The 16,686-nt window shown below is 42.2% G+C and overlaps 1 protein-coding gene across 2 annotated transcripts in view; it reads left to right on the forward strand.

Annotated features, from left to right (window-relative positions):
* Positions 1-16,686, forward strand: part of UNC5C (unc-5 netrin receptor C) — a 258,186-nt gene that overhangs the window by 147,888 nt on the left and 93,612 nt on the right. For both annotated transcript variants that reach the window (XM_075421479.1, XM_075421480.1), the window contains exon 2: positions 14,490-14,711. In XM_075421479.1, coding sequence (XP_075277594.1) covers positions 14,490-14,711 — 222 coding nt within the window. The remainder of the gene's footprint in view (positions 1-14,489; positions 14,712-16,686) is intronic.

Here is a 16,686-nt window from a genome sequence, read left to right on the forward strand (position 1 = left end):
GGAACAGTTATTTTCAGATTTGTAAGGAGATATGACAAATGGTAAATAATAAGAGCAGTAGTACAACCAGGGAAAGTGGAACAAATATGAAGAAAGATTTGAACAATATTCTTTGACGTTACTCATTTAACGAAGATAGAGAAGACTTGTTTCGTGGCTGGCTGCTGCAATCTGTGCTAAGACAGTTTAAGGCTGCATCAGTTCTTACACTTTTCCTCAAATTGTTTGGGGATGTATCATTATTTAAATACAATGTGTGCTTCATATTCATGCTTTCTTTAATTAAACATTCTGCGCTATGGCTTGGGGTTCAGGAGGGCAGTCACTGCATGAGCTCTCTCCGCTTGAGCAATGAGGAGCAACTTGCTGTACATGACAGCATTTCATCTCTGTATGGCTGGGGACAGTAATGCACAAGCAGCAGGTGAAGGCGTTTATCTCCTTAGCTATCCAGAAATGAACTGTCTTGTACAGCTACTTGTTCTCTGCTGCTGCTGCTACCTACTACCCTCTCCTTCTGCATCCAAATTATCTTTGCATACATTAACCATAGTCTTGGAATAATAACAGGCTGCAGGAATGTGAAGCCAGGAGGTGCTGCAGTCCGCGGGGCTAGGCAGTAGTGGTGGTTGTGACAAGTATGGAAGCGGTGGGGATGCCTCAGGACACAAGCCTGCAGGTCACAGAGTTTGAGGGGTGCGACAGGGAAGATCCTCCGGACTTGAAAGAAGCTGCCATGTGTGGGGCAGTGGAGAAGCAGGCTGGTAACTTCTAATCTCTGGAATGTGTTTGGTACATTGGAGTGTGTCCCCAGTACCCTGGCCCATTTGCTACCTGGCTTATGTGTGAACTAGTTCTTTCCCAGTCGACTTCCAAACCCTTTGGGTTTCTGCTCACCTGGCCAGAGCATAGACTGTTCTACATGGGATGGAGGGTCCTGGAAGAGAACAAGCCGCTTCAAAACCAGCTCCAGCTGGAAGTGAGTACATCATGCAGAGCAGTCTAACTTCGGCATATTGGCAGAGATTAACGTACTAGTGCGGATTTTTGTAGGGTGAGGCAAGTTCAGGTTAATTAACAGGGGTAGGAAGTGCTGTGCTCAGTTTAGCGTTGACAGGGTGACAGTGTACTACATGTTACCAAACAGCAGAGGTGGACTTGGGAAAGAAGCAGCTCAGCTAATAGAGATTTTGCTCATTAGCGAGAAGCTACAGCCCAGATTCCTGAGGCAGAATGCTGACTGTCTTGCTTCTACAGTACCTGTTTTCAGCTGTGCTATAATGCGTTTTGGCATCAGCGCTGAGTACAGTGGCAATCCAACCAAAATACACCCCTCGCTTTAAGTATTAGCAACGAGCTTCTGAGGTTTCTTGCATACAATTACTACCCAAATGCACAGCTGCTGTTTTAATTTAGATCTTAATTTGCTTATGTGCTGCGATTTTGCCACTTTAAAGGAAATGTGGCTCAGAGAGTGAAATGGAACCGTTGCAAATGACCTTCTTGGTGTAAAACCTTCACATACTATGGCTAATAATTAATGTTGTATGTTTTCCACCCTTTCCGCCCCAAGGCTTGTACAACCACAGAATGTGACCTTCTACCATATATTTACAGATGTTTGATTTAGTACTACTGTACTCTGCTGGTCACAAATTAGAAACCTGATCAATGAGGCTACCTAACGTCAAAATGAACTTGTGCTGTTCAAGCCAATTTTGCCAAATGAAGAGCAGAAAAAGCTCTTTAAACTAGCTGGAGAACCACTTTAAACTATAGTCTCTGCTTAGACACTAGAATAAAGCAAGATTACCTCTTCCTGTATTTAAATATTAGAATCTTATTATTGCATGGATGTATGGATGGATTTTGCAAGGATGTGGGTAAAGTAGGTCTGTAGTTATTTATTCTGAGAATTATAAAAGTAGTCACAACTATATAGGTTTGATGTTGGATTTTGCAAGATTTCTGTCCTCCAACATTCTCTGACTCCGCTGCTTGGCTATTAATCTTTATCCATTTTTAACAATGTAGGGAGATTCCTGACCAGTCAGGTTTGCTGAACTTAAGGAAAAAAGGATTGAAGGGATCTGGAATTTAAAAAAGAGGAGTAGAGAGGCTAGAACCAAGAAAGGAGAGGATAACAATGGGGAATAAAAGATAGGAGAGAAAACCCGATAAAAGGGATGAAGAAGGTCAGAGATGAGAAAACAGAAAGTGGGATTGAAATACATGTGGTTTATGCTGAAATCAGTCAGATAGCTTATGTCTGTTTTTCTCTAGTGATGGCGTTTATGATCAGGACTTGACAGATTCAGCTGGGACTGGATACCAGTTTCCTCAGAAAGGTGGAGTATGATGGAAAGAGAGATAAGAGCACTGCTTCACTGCTCCTCAGCTTCGAGCTGACCTGCTGAGGAGTGCTGAATAAATAAATATGATACAAAAATACAGATCATGTCCAGCAAAACCTGCAAGTTAATTGCATTTCCATTATTCCTCTACAATGTTTCTTTTTCTTTATGTTTTGAATTAATTCATTAACATTGCTGCACTGTCTTTTTGAGTGCAGGTCCATATTTTAAAAATCAAAACCATAGGAATCTTTTTGCTTCTGGCTAGGGCCAAGGCTCTGGCACAGGCAGCAGAGTTACTTGTGCAGGGAGTTGAGACTGCAAAGATTTAGTGTTTCAGACTAGACTGAGATACAGACAAATGCAATGTCTTGGAATAATCTGGGCTATTATTGAACGATACCGCATTCTTTAGACACAAGGAAGTCAGTGGCAGGTGTAAATGACTGCGTGTCCCAATACAGGCAGTGCACATTTAAAGGCCCGTTTAATCCTGGCTAAGTGATATTGTCCTGAGTGCTATGCAGCGTGTTAGCCCCTGTGGGATCTGCAAGACACAGGCAGATATCTCCAAGCATTTCTTATCCCTGCTGCTAGAGGCAGTCAAGCTAGAAACACTTAAAGCTGCCTTTTTGCTCTGTTTCTGCATGTGTGCTTTCAGCTACTGAAATGCAATACTGTTATTATCTGAACTATAGTTTCAGTTTCTGAGTGCTTCTGATTTAGTCCAAACCAATTAACAACACTGATGAGAAACACCATGTGTAACTTGGTAGCGAGTCTTTTGCTTCTCAGGATCTGAGGTCCCGCTTCCAGTGGCATTTTCTGTTGGCAGATGCAGAGATATCGGCCTCTGTGGGAACCTTACATTATAAATGGGTGTGGCGGGCAAACTATGTACAGCTAAAGAAAGGAATTCGGTGTGTGATAGATCCAGGAGTTCAGCTTCGGTTGCCAGTCTCTGAACATCAGCACCGTCTGTCTCTTTCCACAAAGTGTCAATGCTGGATCTGTTCTCAGCACTTGCTGGAGATTTCTCTACTTTAACAACCATTGCCAGTTGTAACTGTGATTACTGAGAATTCAGAAGGTTTCCTTTTCTTTTTTTTCCCTTGTTTGTTCTTCCTATTAGTGCCCATGGAGTGAACTTGAAAAAATTTGGAAGCAAAGTGTAGGGTGGTGGCTAGGAGGGGTGACCATGCGCTTTGCTGGTACGGGAGTTTTACACGCTGTGATCCAGGGGAATTCTGATGGCACATGTCAGAGCATCCCATAGGCACTGCGCATTTGCTGTCTGGTCTCAACAACTTCTGTTTGAACAATCTGGGGTGCTCCTGATGATGGAAAGGGTGATACTTCACAGGCACTTGGGCCGAAGGTTGAGTTGGAGGTAAAGCAAAGTCAAGAGCCTGCTGTCTCCGGTTGCTCTTTGAGTTTTAAGATTTTATTTTTTTTTAATTGTTAGAGGGTTTGAGAGTAAGAAATCAGCAAGAGGTAGGAAATGAGTGTGAATGAAATTAGTCACTGCAGGGGGAAATTTCTAATCTGTAACCAAATACTTCAGACCTTCCGTGGACTCCCAAAATAACTGTGTGGATGCAGACTGTTTCTGTAACTTGTATAGGAGAGGGACTGTATTGCGGTAACCCCTTGAGGGCCCTGGGATCCGTCCATCATAGTTTCCAGCTTTAGAAAACGATAGGATGGGTGTTAATGTCAATGAACTAGCTGCGTTCTCCTTCCACTATCTTTCAGTTGCAGAGTCTACTGATGGCGGGGGTAGAGTGGCAAGAGGAGAGGATGTGCTGTCCTATAATTCAATGTGTGCTCGAAGAGGTACTTTGTCCATAGATCTCCTCAAATAAGCAGGCTCTGGATGGAGAGTGATAGCTGTTTATATCATCCTGTATGTTTCCAAAGTAAATAAGCCTTTCTTCCTTTCATTTTCCCTCAGAGGGAGGAATACATTCAATTATTTTGTATTAAGGTTTGGTTTAACAGCTTATTATTAGCTTTATTAGTATATATAGTACACACAATCTGTTGCTATTTGCATGAATTCAACCACGATATTCAGGTGGACCAGTGCTTTTCATCTTCTTACAAAGTCTCATGTATTTACAAAATGAATTGCTAGTCAAAATAAGTAAATGTCTGAGTAGTATTTCCGATCCTAGGCAATAATCTGTGTTCTTCCATCTGGCTCCCTAAATACCTGATTGCTTAATTCAATAAGAAGATATTTATCTTTTCTTTTCCTTTTCTACTTCTTTTAAGGATTTTTTTTTTCCTCTTTCCCACATCTGGTGCTCAGAGTTCCCCCTCTCCCTTTCCTCTTCTCCCCAGAAGCTCCTGCTTAGAATTTAGCTAATGGATTTCTAATTCAATTTGGACTTCTGCTGGGATAAATCAGCCTCATAGAAAATAATTTATGGTTCTTGAAAAATTGGCTGTGGATGAAATTAGGTAACTAGCACCAGGCAAATAATAATCTCATTAAGATCCATGGAAGAAAGTAGTGAGAAGATAGATATTTATGAGGACTAATGTTAGTGTCAGGACAGCGGTCTCACCAGGATGCCCCTAGCCTCTGGAGAGGGCCCTTCAGAGCAGCCGTGGTCAGTCTGCTGCTCCTCAACCTCTCATCCGTACAGAGAGAGATCAGCAACAAAACTTGTGTCGGCTCCAAAATAGCTAGACTTTGTTCCCTAAACGTTTCGTAAACGTAGATTTGTTTGTGGTCCTTTGTGTAACTGTTGTTGACGGTTTAGTAAGTAACTCCTTTCATGGTTCCCTACCCATCAACAATACGTTGCACGCAGATTTATCTGTATTAAACCAACTTGTGCTGTGTCATACGATTTACTACTGGCCCTAAAATCCATCTGCCTACGGCTGACGGCTCTCTAGCCTGAGCTCTGTAACTGTTTCTAGCATGTGATAGAGCCTGAAGAAATCCTTGCACAAGAAAAGGTAGGATCAGTTCTTCATTTGTTCATCATCTTTGGCACACCACATTTGGACTGTTGACGCAGCAGTCAGTTGAAGAATCTGAGTCTGAACTTTTAATTCTAAAAATGCATACAGAGTTAATTATCCTCAGATTTTTCCTGAATTATATGCTTTGAACTATACCCAGGAAACTTGTTTCCAGTATGTGTTAAGAATGTGTTTTATGTGCTATAAAATGCATCCTACTGTCTAACCACAAAGGTTAAGTTAGGTCTTGTAAAAAGAGATTTTTCAGATTATTGCAACAGGCACCTACTTTCATGTTCATGTAAATATGGCAGGCTCTGTCCTGTGTAACAAAGAGTGCCTGAAGGGGACTTCAGAATGAATAGGTTTAACAAAAAGTATTTTAGCCTAAGCCTTGTCCATCTTTAATTAGTCATCAGGGTTAAAGGAGGGGTCAAGAGCCTGGAGCTGCTTCAGGACTAATGTGTCAAAGGAAAGCGAAGCCTAACACTGAAGAGGAAATGATGCTCCTCGGAGGTTTAATAATTTTTTGACCCTGTGTCAGCCATTATGACTATGAATGGCAGCTGCGGCAGAAATGTTTCAAATTAGGCTTTGTTTTGCAGGTGGTTAGGAGGGGATCCCATGTCATCGTGCAGACCTGTCACAAGCTAGGCTCCAAAAGGAAAAGTGCATTTTAGTTTTACAGGCAGGACACAAAATCTCGTGGTCTGACCTCGAAGTTTCTCCGCTGTTCATACGTTGCATTCGTGTCAAAGAAAACAGAACTAGTGGTAATATGCAGCCAAACTGCTTAAAGTCTACCTGCACAACCAAGTCTAACAGGAGTTGTGTTAATTTTCTAATTAGATTAAGTGCCCAGAGCTCACACTTACAGAATACAGCGTATGTGCTTGGCATAGTAACGCTTGCGTGTTACTCTCTGTGGTTTTGTTACGTGACAGAGTAAGGGAGATAAAGTTGCAGAGACAGTCTGGAACCCACTTTTTTTTTGAGCATGATTATTTTATTAGTTTCAAACAAATTGAAAGAGAGAGCAACAGGACAAAGGAGACCAATCTTCCACTGAATGATAATTACCAAGAAATGTCACTGATGTCCTCTGCTGTTTGTACAAGCACTTTTGCTTCATTTTCGGGTGCTATACTTTTGACAGCCGTGGGACAGTAACTGATCTGACCTTACCCAGTAGCTCTGTACAAATACAACAGCAAAGGTTCCATCAGAATTAATGAAAGTGGAGGATTAATGAAAGAGGGATGCGGCTGCTGGTACACAGGACAGGGCAACAGCGAAACAGAGCCTTTTCCTCTTCAGCTGACGTTTCACGCTGTCGGTGCTTGTAAGTCAGCGTCACCCCTGATGATTTGCCTCCATCCTGTTCCATCTAATACTCATCATAAACAGTGCTTGCAGATGACTCTGTTAGATTTCTTACAATGACAACATTTATCATAAACCTCATTGCCCAAAGAACAGCTTGGTGCTTTTCATATGTCACAGAAAGTATGTTCATTGCCTTGCATGAAATTATATCACATTCTGGCATTTTGCTACACCGAGTCCAATGCTAACAGGTACTTGCACCATCTCTTGCCTGTTTAGGCAGCAGCTGGTAGTCTGACGGACTTTGTCTCAGGGCAATGGTAAAGTTCTGCATACGGAACCGTAAATGTCATGTCTGTGTATATACTTGCAATTGTTGTCTTGGATTCACAATGGGATGTAGAAAGAAATATCTCTCTCTTTCAGAGGGCTGCGAGAACCATTTTGAAGATGCATGTTTTGTCTTTCATTTGCCTCTGATCTGATTGATGATGAAATTGCCATTAGCCTCAAGAGAAGCAGAAACTTTAATTATAATTGTGAATTAAGTGAGCTAGGGAAAGATGTGTTTTCCCCAGACAGTAATATATAACTTGCAAGATGCTCTATAAAGCTGGTACAGTCAGTGTTTTCCTCATCTAGGCCTGATTCTCCTTTTCCTTACTCTGATGCAAATCAGATCTGTCTCTGCTGGAATTAATTGTTGATTACCAGCAGTGCAGTTTACCAGCGTAAGCCAGGCAAAATATATTCCAACCACTGACCTGAGAGAAAGAGACAGTGCTATCAAAGCAGGGGAAATGGAGCACAAGCTGATGGCTGTGGGTAACATGGTTGTACAGTGTCCACACTGGCCATGGCCGAGTGACAACTGTTTACTCTTTCATCTTCTGCTGCTGTTCGTTTTGTATCTGGCTGTGCAGCATTCATTCGTGTGAAGTAGGAGCAGGGAGAGAAGTCCTCAGCAGGGAGCACCGACAGCTGCCCAGCTGGCTTCTGTGGCTCAGAAATGTCCCTGCTTCTGGACCACGGCTCCCAGTCTTAGCAGGCACCCTGTGTAATGCTGGCCCACGCACAGTTGTTGCAAGGGAAAGCGGGGCACTTTCTTCGCTCTTCTTTCTGAGAAAGGCTAGTCAAGGTAGGATGGGCATAACAAACACAATTACTGTATTAGGCCTTTGGTAGCCTATTTGTTTATTTGGGATGTACAGTGTTATAGGCTTATCACTGCATAATGGAAACCTTCTTCCCGAACTCTTTAGTTGAGCCAAAAAAATCCAGTTTTCAGAAGTCTTAGATGCCCACCACCTGCGTTTTAGAAAGGGCTTCAGGTTGGCACCTGTGGCTGGCAGTGGATCGCGTATTGCTTCTGATGCCTCTGTGGAAGTTGCCTCTTTGGTAGGGGTACATGAGGGTTTTCTTTGGGGGGTGTGTGTGTTTGGGGGGGACATTTCTGCCCAGCAGCCTTCTGATCTATAGGCAGCCGCTCAGTGCGTATGTTCCTCGTTCTCGAAGTGTATGCAAAGCTTGCGTTTAACCCCCTGGAGATGTGTTGTTAGGCTGAGATCTTCTAGGAGGGTCTTCACTGAGCTGTTGCAAGTGCAGGGGAAGTTGGTTCCTCTTTATGGTTTTTATTTATTCTGTTTCCGGACAGAAGTCACCCCAAAAAAGATGAGCATTGCATGCCTTATCAATCTCTCTACCGCTTTTCCCAGACCATGCCTGCACTCTGCTTTTCCTGCTGAAAAGAGCATTCAATTTTGTGGGTGCTCAGTGAATTTGAGTCTGAAATTCCCTTGACCTTGCTCCCATGAGAGTTCAGCAAGTTTCAGCAAGCGTCTGGTTTGTGGGTTGCCACAAAACCAAGCCTCGTCTCTAGGTCTCTAAAGGCCTGCAGGGAATTCAGCTACAAGCAAGCGGTTGCCAGCCTCCCAGGCTGGCCAAATATTGTGCTGTTATGAAATGACAATCTTGCTGGGCTATTCAGTGAAATCTTCCACCTTTGAGATGCTAAAGAATAACATGTGATTGCCTTATTGTGTGCCCTCCTTGCAATCAGCTGGAGGCAGGGCTTATGGAGGATAAGTGCTGAGAAAGCCACCCTCCTCCTCCTCCTCCTCATCGCTAGAGTAGGGCCAGAAAATGTGCTTTCAGTTTCAGGGCACAGGCTACGCTTTGCTGTGGCCATTCTGTATCCCTGTGTGGTCTCCAGGGCTGAGGCAGGGACGAGAGGGCCCTCTGACACAGAACAACTCACTAGTAATTCTTAGGAAAGGTCCTGTTTTCTCTCATTTCTCATGCAGCTTGGCCTAATTTTGGATTCATAGCTCTGTCGGTGTTACAGGGCTCTAAGGCGGAGGCAGGCTGTATGGCGTACAGGATTTTTTGCTTCCTTGCTTCCCATTTGATGGCACCATGACACCTCGTGTCCTTCCGAGGATGATGGAAAACCCTGTGACCAAAGGACTTCCAGCAGAGCAATTTTCCCTTCCTGAAAACGTGTGCGCTGTAAACCAAACCCTTGCCTCCATCCTGATAAGCTGTCTTACGGAGCTAGCACCTGCTGTTAATTTCACAGTAAACAGTACTTGTTGCTCGAGAAAGCTTTTTAATCATAACATTAAAAATCCGAACAGAAATCCCATCCATACAGTTAACTCCAGCTGCCTTTCTTGCAATGCGTGGGGAATGATCTTGCCGAGTGATGGGCATCCAAATGCAAATGGAATTAGCTTTGCAGCCATTCATTTTAAATTGCTCTTGAATCATTCTGAAGTAAATTCCATTTGAGAAGAATTTGCTTCAGGTCTTGCACAAAGAGATAATGGTCCAATATGTTATGATCTAAGCAATAATAGTTTAAGTCTCGCAGTTCAGAAATATAGTGAGTTATATGCTGGGTTGATGAGAATTAAAGCTTGATATATAGCAATAAAACTAGTGATCTAGAGATGAATAGATTGGTGTATAGAGCACAATATTTTCCTGCCACAGATTAGAGCAGGGATACTAGTCCGTAAAAAGGCAAGTATACCATAAAATCTCCCTTTTCACTTGTTATGCATGAAGAGCTATAATATGTACAGTTTTACAAACAAAAGACATTTCCTAACATCAAAAGGTTCCTGAATTAGGCAAATATTTGTTTTACCTTAAAAGATAATTGAACTAAAATTAAAATAAAATTCCTATGTGTGACAGTCCCTGCCAGCTTCTATCCATGCTGATTTCAGTGACACTTCACCTGTTCCTATGGATTTTGCATTTGAATTGCCTTTAAAAAAATATATAGTTGTCAGACATTACAGAAGGCAAATAGAAGACCATGTCTGTATTTGGGCCAGCAACTGAAATACAAATTCCAAATGAAGTTTATAGATTAAAATGGCTTTTTAAAATTTATTTTCTTAATATGAATGAATTGCATGAGTGAAACCAGTTTAGCGGTACCATTAATCAGGTCTTTTGTCTTGCTAATATAAATCAGTCAATAACAACAGATGGGCCGTACACTTTATTAAGCAAAAATAAAAATGAATGTGACATACTGCAGAAGTAAACTTGCAGCTCAAAGTTACTTGAGCACAGAAGGGGATTTGTTACAACAGGGAGAACAGTGTGTGCCTTGTATTTGTGTTTGATCAAGGCTGTAAGGGGAACTTGCTGCACATGACATTGACATAATGATTGGAAAGCAAGTACGTGAATTTTTAGTGTTTGTTTATATCTGCTCTCCCAGATCACTCCCAAATGGTTTAATTAGCTTTTTTCCTCTACATAGAAGAAAAAATGTCTAATACCTTAGGAGAGTTAAATAAGAGAGATACAAAGTGTGCTGCTTTGTTGTGCCGTCAGGAGATGAACATTTTAAATAACCAGTGATAACTGTCAGGAAGATTCAGATCAAAGTCTCAGGCAAGATTTATCCCTCTGTACAGAGATGGAGCATGCAACGAGAGGTGACCCCCATCCAATTTATAGAAACAGGCCCAGCAGGCCACATGCTTATAATGCAATCACCCCTGAAAAACACAAGTCAGAGTTTGATCTTTGTATAGACGGAGGAACGACCTGTGTTTAGCTAGAGCTGATCATGAGAAACTTTGGTGGAAGCGTTTGTTGAGTTGTTAGAAACTGTGGCCTCGTGAAAACACAGATTCATGGATTGCTTTGGTTTTACCAAAAGTTCATTTGTAGAGAGTTGCAAAAAAGCTCACACAGTCAAATGTCCTATATTGACATTTTCAGAGGTAAATATCTGTGTTGGATTTTTAAAACTAGTTGTATGATTACACCACCATTGTAATTATGCTTAGACGTTGCTGCAAGCATTACAATGAAAGCGTAACACTGTATCAGTCTAATTTAAAAAAAGAATGAAATGCAAGACTTGGATCCAAGATGTGTGTTAAGGTTGACGGTTCAAAACCCTGTCCCAGGTCAGCAGCTGAATCGGCCAACTGTCCTGAGCCGTGCCGCAGCAATCATGAGGGGATTTAAGGGTCTTCCTCCTCAACGCCTCCTCATCCCGAGAGGCGAGTACCACAGCCCGGTGCAGGGGAACCGTGGCTGCACACCCTGTCTACCTGTAAACCAGCTCCTGCGACTTCAGCTGGTGGTGGCTGGCATGGCCAGATGGGAGGGGAGCAGTGGTTTGCCTCCCTGCAGTAGCAGATCCCATCTCTTTGGAGAACACGGGGAAGACCAAGTGACTTCCTGCTGTGATTTGCACCGGCCCGTTACTTTTCAGCAGTGAATAGCAGGAGTGAGGGGTCCTGAATGCTAATGGAGGTAGGACCAGCTTTGCAGTGTGATTGGGTTTTTTTCTGCCAAGCACAGAAAAACCCAGTCGTGGTTGTATTTGGGATGCTCCTTTAAGAATCTGCCGTATTAAAAACAACAAGTCCAATGTTGCTACTAATAGCAACAGTGGAAGGGCAGGGATTGAATGAACATACTCCAGTTTAAAAAGCCAGAAAAATCTGTCTTAGCTACTATCTTGAATTTATTCTAAAAGGGCAGATTTTAAATGCCAGTTTCCAGGGACAAGACAGCCTCCTCACACTCTGTTTGTGTGACAGTATGTGAATGGTTTCCATCTATATCCCTAACATTTAAGAACAGTTCAGATGCCTCTCGATAGCAATAAGAAAGTGTGTGGAAAAATAAAGCTAGGCTTTGTTATTGCTTAAGAAGAGTAAGGTGGAATTATAGCAAGAAACCAGTAAGAAAACTGGCTTGTCCCTGACTGCGGAATGCCAGGCTGGTGGGGAGAAACAGCTATCACCACAGTCAAAACGTGAGACTAGGTTTTCACGTACTGAGTAGTGCTGTGAATCCACTTTAACTTAAAAATAATGTTTAGACTTTAGAAGCAGTTACCTTCAGGAGGGAAAGCCAAAGTCACACGCATTCTCCCGACTGATTAAAGAAATAATTTTAAAACCCACCTTTTTTCTTTTCTGCATCTTGCTGATCCCTCTTTTTAGACTTTCTAGTTACAAATTTGATAAGATGCAGTTAAATAGTCAGGCAATGTAAGCATTGTCTTTGATAATGTGCAAAAATCTAGTGGTGAAAATAAATACATTTGTTCTTCCAGTCACCAGAAATTAGTGAAGCAATACTTGTTTAATTATAAAACATATGTGTGCTTTGTTAGTTTCCATCTGTCTGCTTGCTGATTTGCAATTAAATGACCAGAAGAAAAAGATATGTCCTGTGGCAATTCAGGGGAAATGATTCATCTCTAATGTTTTGTGGATGTTTGTGGAGCAGCGTGTGAGAAGAAGGGAGTGGGGAAAAGGGGAAGATACGGATAGAAGGGGATGAGGAATGCTGAAAAGCCTCTTGCTTTGGTTCAAACATGTCTTGTTTTCACCAACCAAAAGTGGACTCCCATTAACTTATTGTAACTCACCTTTCTCTTTGGAAAAAACTGGGGACCAAATGGAGCAAGGAAAAAATTTTTAACAGGGCGAGGAAATGGGATTGCAGAAGGAGACTGGTATGGTCAGAGTGAAAAGGAAACTGCAGAAAAAAAGGAAGGATGGGAAAGTCATAAAAAATCAATTTAATTTGAGTATTTGGAGATAATTAGTTGGAGGTGGAAATTGAATTGTTGTATTATGTCACAGATTTTCCCTTTGCTAGAAAAATCCCAGGCCTTATTTAGTGACCCTTTCTTCTATTATTGAACCAGTTCAGTTCTATTAGCTCTTGGGGAGTGATGCAGTAAGGAGTCAGGCCTGTTACTCTTCTTAAAATGAGACACTCAAAAAGCAGGAGTATTTTTAAATTAATAGGAAGAGGAAAAAAACCCTAATTAGTGAACATATGCTCTCTTCATAAATAGTTCAAGAGATTCGCAAAGTCTTTTGCTGTGTAAGGCATTCCCATCACTGATAAAGATGTACAGTCTACCTCCATGCAGCTGAGTGGATGGGTACCATATTACCTTCTCCCTCTGTCTCCTGCATCTGTTACTGTTCTTTCTTCTCTTTCTGCAAAAGCAGTGGCTGGAAGGAGAGCCTTTCATGCGCCTTGTAATTCTGGACACAACCTGCACAGGCTTGTCTTCGGTACGGGAAGGTAGCTGTCTGACATTTCATCTTCATGAAGCCTGGCAGGGAGAAGATAGCCAGCCTTCCCCAGTATTTTCAGTTTGATGTTCTCTGGTGTTTAATTGACCGTCAGCAACGTCCGTCACTGTGTGTATCATGATGACTGCTTCAGAGGCAGAAAGGGGGAGGCTGAGTAAGGCCTTCAGGGCTGTCAGCTTGCTGCGGTGGATCTGTCAGTAGTTGGTGCCCCCCACCCCTTTGCCTCTCAGAGCCTCTCGGATGTTCTTGCGCACTGGCGGCAGGTGGGGATGTGGGTGGGAAGAGGGTTATTCTCCGCTGATTTGGTGCTTTCGGATGTGGAAGACTTCCTCTGCAGAAAGGGGCACAGGGATTTTAGAGGGGAATTTGTGAAGAAGCAGGGAGAGAGAAAGGAAAGTAAGCTACGCATTTTCAGTGTTGCCTCTAGTGCATTGGATTCTTTTCCTCCTTCTCCAGACTTCTTGCATCAACGCTACTCATTACCAGCCGCACCAGAGAGGTGCAGAAGTGCCTTACGCCAACAGCATGGGTCTGTGTTGGCCCAAAATGTCACCATATCACAGCTGCTCAGCCCCATGTCCCTGCTCCGGGTTCCTCTCCATAGTTAGGACTGCACAGACCAGTGCACTACAAACGAAGTAAATAAAGCATAGCTTGACACCTTCATTAGCACTCTTAGCAAGAGAGTCAGAATATGAACAAAGTGGCATAGACTGGACTTGCATTTAGTTTTTTGCCCTAAGAGCAGATTTCAAATTGCTCATCTGAAACGAAAGGCGCTATTCTCTATTTGTACCAGCCTCAGCCAATACTAGCTATGTGCATGCACTTGATTAAACAGTGCGGTAAGTTACTATTGAAAAGTGTGACCTTGAAGCCTCCAAAAGTTTCTATTATTTCTTTTTATGGTTTTGCAGGCAACTCTCCCAAGCGCTAACATAATGCATTATTGCTAGTATTGCCAGTGATGATAACAAAGGCCCATTCCCAGTCATGTGAATGTGCACATCTCTGTCACATCACATACAGGAAAGAGAACTCGGGATGTAAAGAACAATTTCTTCTACTCTGAAAACAGCCGTGCATTTAAGCCTCGGTCTAGGAATGCTGCTAAGAGAACATTTTCTTTGAAAAGTATGCTCCTTTTGAAATTTTCAGAAACTGCTTGTAAATCTTTGCCAGCTGAATTTTGGTTGTTTCATTTGTCCTTTTTCTCTCTTCCCTACAGATGATGATTTTTTTCATGAACTTCCAGAAACTTTTCCTTCTGATCCTCCAGAGCCACTGCCCCACTTCCTCATCGAGCCCGAAGAGGCTTACATTGTGAAGAATAAGCCTGTGAATCTGTACTGCAAAGCGAGCCCAGCCACGCAGATCTATTTTAAGTGCAACAGTGAATGGGTTCATCAGAAGGACCATGTGGTGGACGAGAGAGTAGATGAAACCTCTGGTGAGTTTGCATTATGTCATGGAGGGATGAGAATTAAAATGCATTAATATCAAGCCAATGGTTGTAATCTAGCAGCTATTTTATGTGAAAGCTGCTTTTCTTTACTCTTGATACAGCTGTGAATTCTGAACATTAGCTGTCATAGCACAGAGGTGGTGTCTGCATCCAGGTCAGTTAGTAGAGTATGCTTGTAGAGCACCCTGCCTGAGTCTGAAACAAAAAACCCATGGGAGAACTGTGCACAAACAAAAGGGAATTGCTTTCTCAGCCAGGTCTACCCTTTGTTCGCTTCCCCGCTGTCACAAATTCCTGGGGCTTGCACGGTATTGCAGTCACAGACCAAGAACCACGTTCTGCCCAAAGTGGTGAAAAGCGTTTGCGTTGTTCGTAGAACGATGTTTTCTTTGGGAGATTTGTGAAAAAAAAAGGAGAAATTTACTCAGCTTCCAGCAAGTAAGATGGAGAAAACACACCTGGGCACAGTTTGAGCAGTGCATTGATCCAGAGCCAGCACCTGGCTGTTACTCCGTTACACTTTCCTGCCTGCTCCGTAGAGCCTGTGTGAAAGGAGAACTACAGTAGGCTAGCAAGGAAAATAAAAAAAAGAAGCCAAGAGCTTCATGCTTTCTCAGTCAATACCAGAAATGCCACTGACATTCATGGAAAAAAATAGGACCCTCACAGTATCAAAAAAAAAACCCCCAAAAGGTTTAAAAACTTCAGTAAGAAAGCAGCGTAAATCAAAGATATGATTGTTCCTGTTTGGGAAGACTGAAAATCAATAGTTTGAGTCACATGCAAGGTGAGAAGCAGGACTCATTGCTGTTTGGATGGTTCTGAGAAATAACGGGATACCTAGCAAGAAGTTATCTTTCATTTGGGAATTACACCACCACTTGGTCTAATTACTTAGAAAAATAACTCCACCAGATGTCTTGAAAGTCTCTTGTGAGCTGGGTTTTATTTGTTTCAGCTCATTTATTTGCACAGAGATCAAAAGCATAAGCTTTTAATGGCAGTGTGGTGCTCTCAGCTTGAGAAAGCGAAGGTGGGTGTAGGAAGAAAGGCTGTAGAAAAAAATCTGTATTAAACTTTGGTCCTGTTTATTTGTTTGTAAGAATTGGCTTTTCCAGCAAGTTGACTGCAGCAGAAAAACTGAAAAAATAAATTCTTGTTACTTAATACATCTTCATTTTTTTTCATCCATGGGAGTCCACTGGAGTGAAGAAGGACAAGCAGGAGGGCAGCTAGCACTGTGTTAATTTTTTAAGCTTTTATTAACATCAGCATTCAGAAATGTGGCAATGCTGATGTGGTGACTGTAGTTTTCACTCTAAGTGAAAAATTAGTTCTTTTTTCTTAAAAATTTCATGCTAGAAGAACTTTGTAAGACTGTAAAGCAAATTGCATTGAACAAATGTAGAAGGCCAGTCTTGAACAGACATGTATCTGAATATATTAGAGGACAAATGTTTTGCATAATAAACAGCAGCAATTATATGCAAACAAAACCGATATCCAATTAGAGATTAACATTATCTACTGGAGTCTGAGGGGGAGGAGGGCGTCAAAAGCTGTGCACATCAGATTATTAGCATGAGCCACAAACCCAGCCACACTAATAGCTTGTTAAAATGAAACTGTCATCAGAACCCAAGTTTATCAGTCAACTTGGTTGTTGCCAAAGAGGTTGGTTAATGCATGTCACAGTTGCAGTGTCTGTGCGCCTTCCTGTAAGTAGACCAAGAATCTAGGGCTCATAGCACTTAATTAGTGTAGAAAAGGATAAACAATATATTTAAGGTAGTGGTAAAATAACATCTTCTTCAAAGCAGTGGAAGCTCAGGAAAATACATCCACTGCAGGTGGAGCTGGAGAAGAAGTTGCAGGAGACAGTGACTGTGAGGATTCATTCTGGTGCCTGAAGAAGGAGGTATGAGATCATTGGCTTGGCAGCTTGCACCAGTCAGGCTGG

This window comes from Opisthocomus hoazin, chromosome 5 (genome assembly GCF_030867145.1).
Source record: "Opisthocomus hoazin isolate bOpiHoa1 chromosome 5, bOpiHoa1.hap1, whole genome shotgun sequence".
Taxonomy (NCBI): Eukaryota; Metazoa; Chordata; class Aves; order Opisthocomiformes; family Opisthocomidae; genus Opisthocomus; species Opisthocomus hoazin.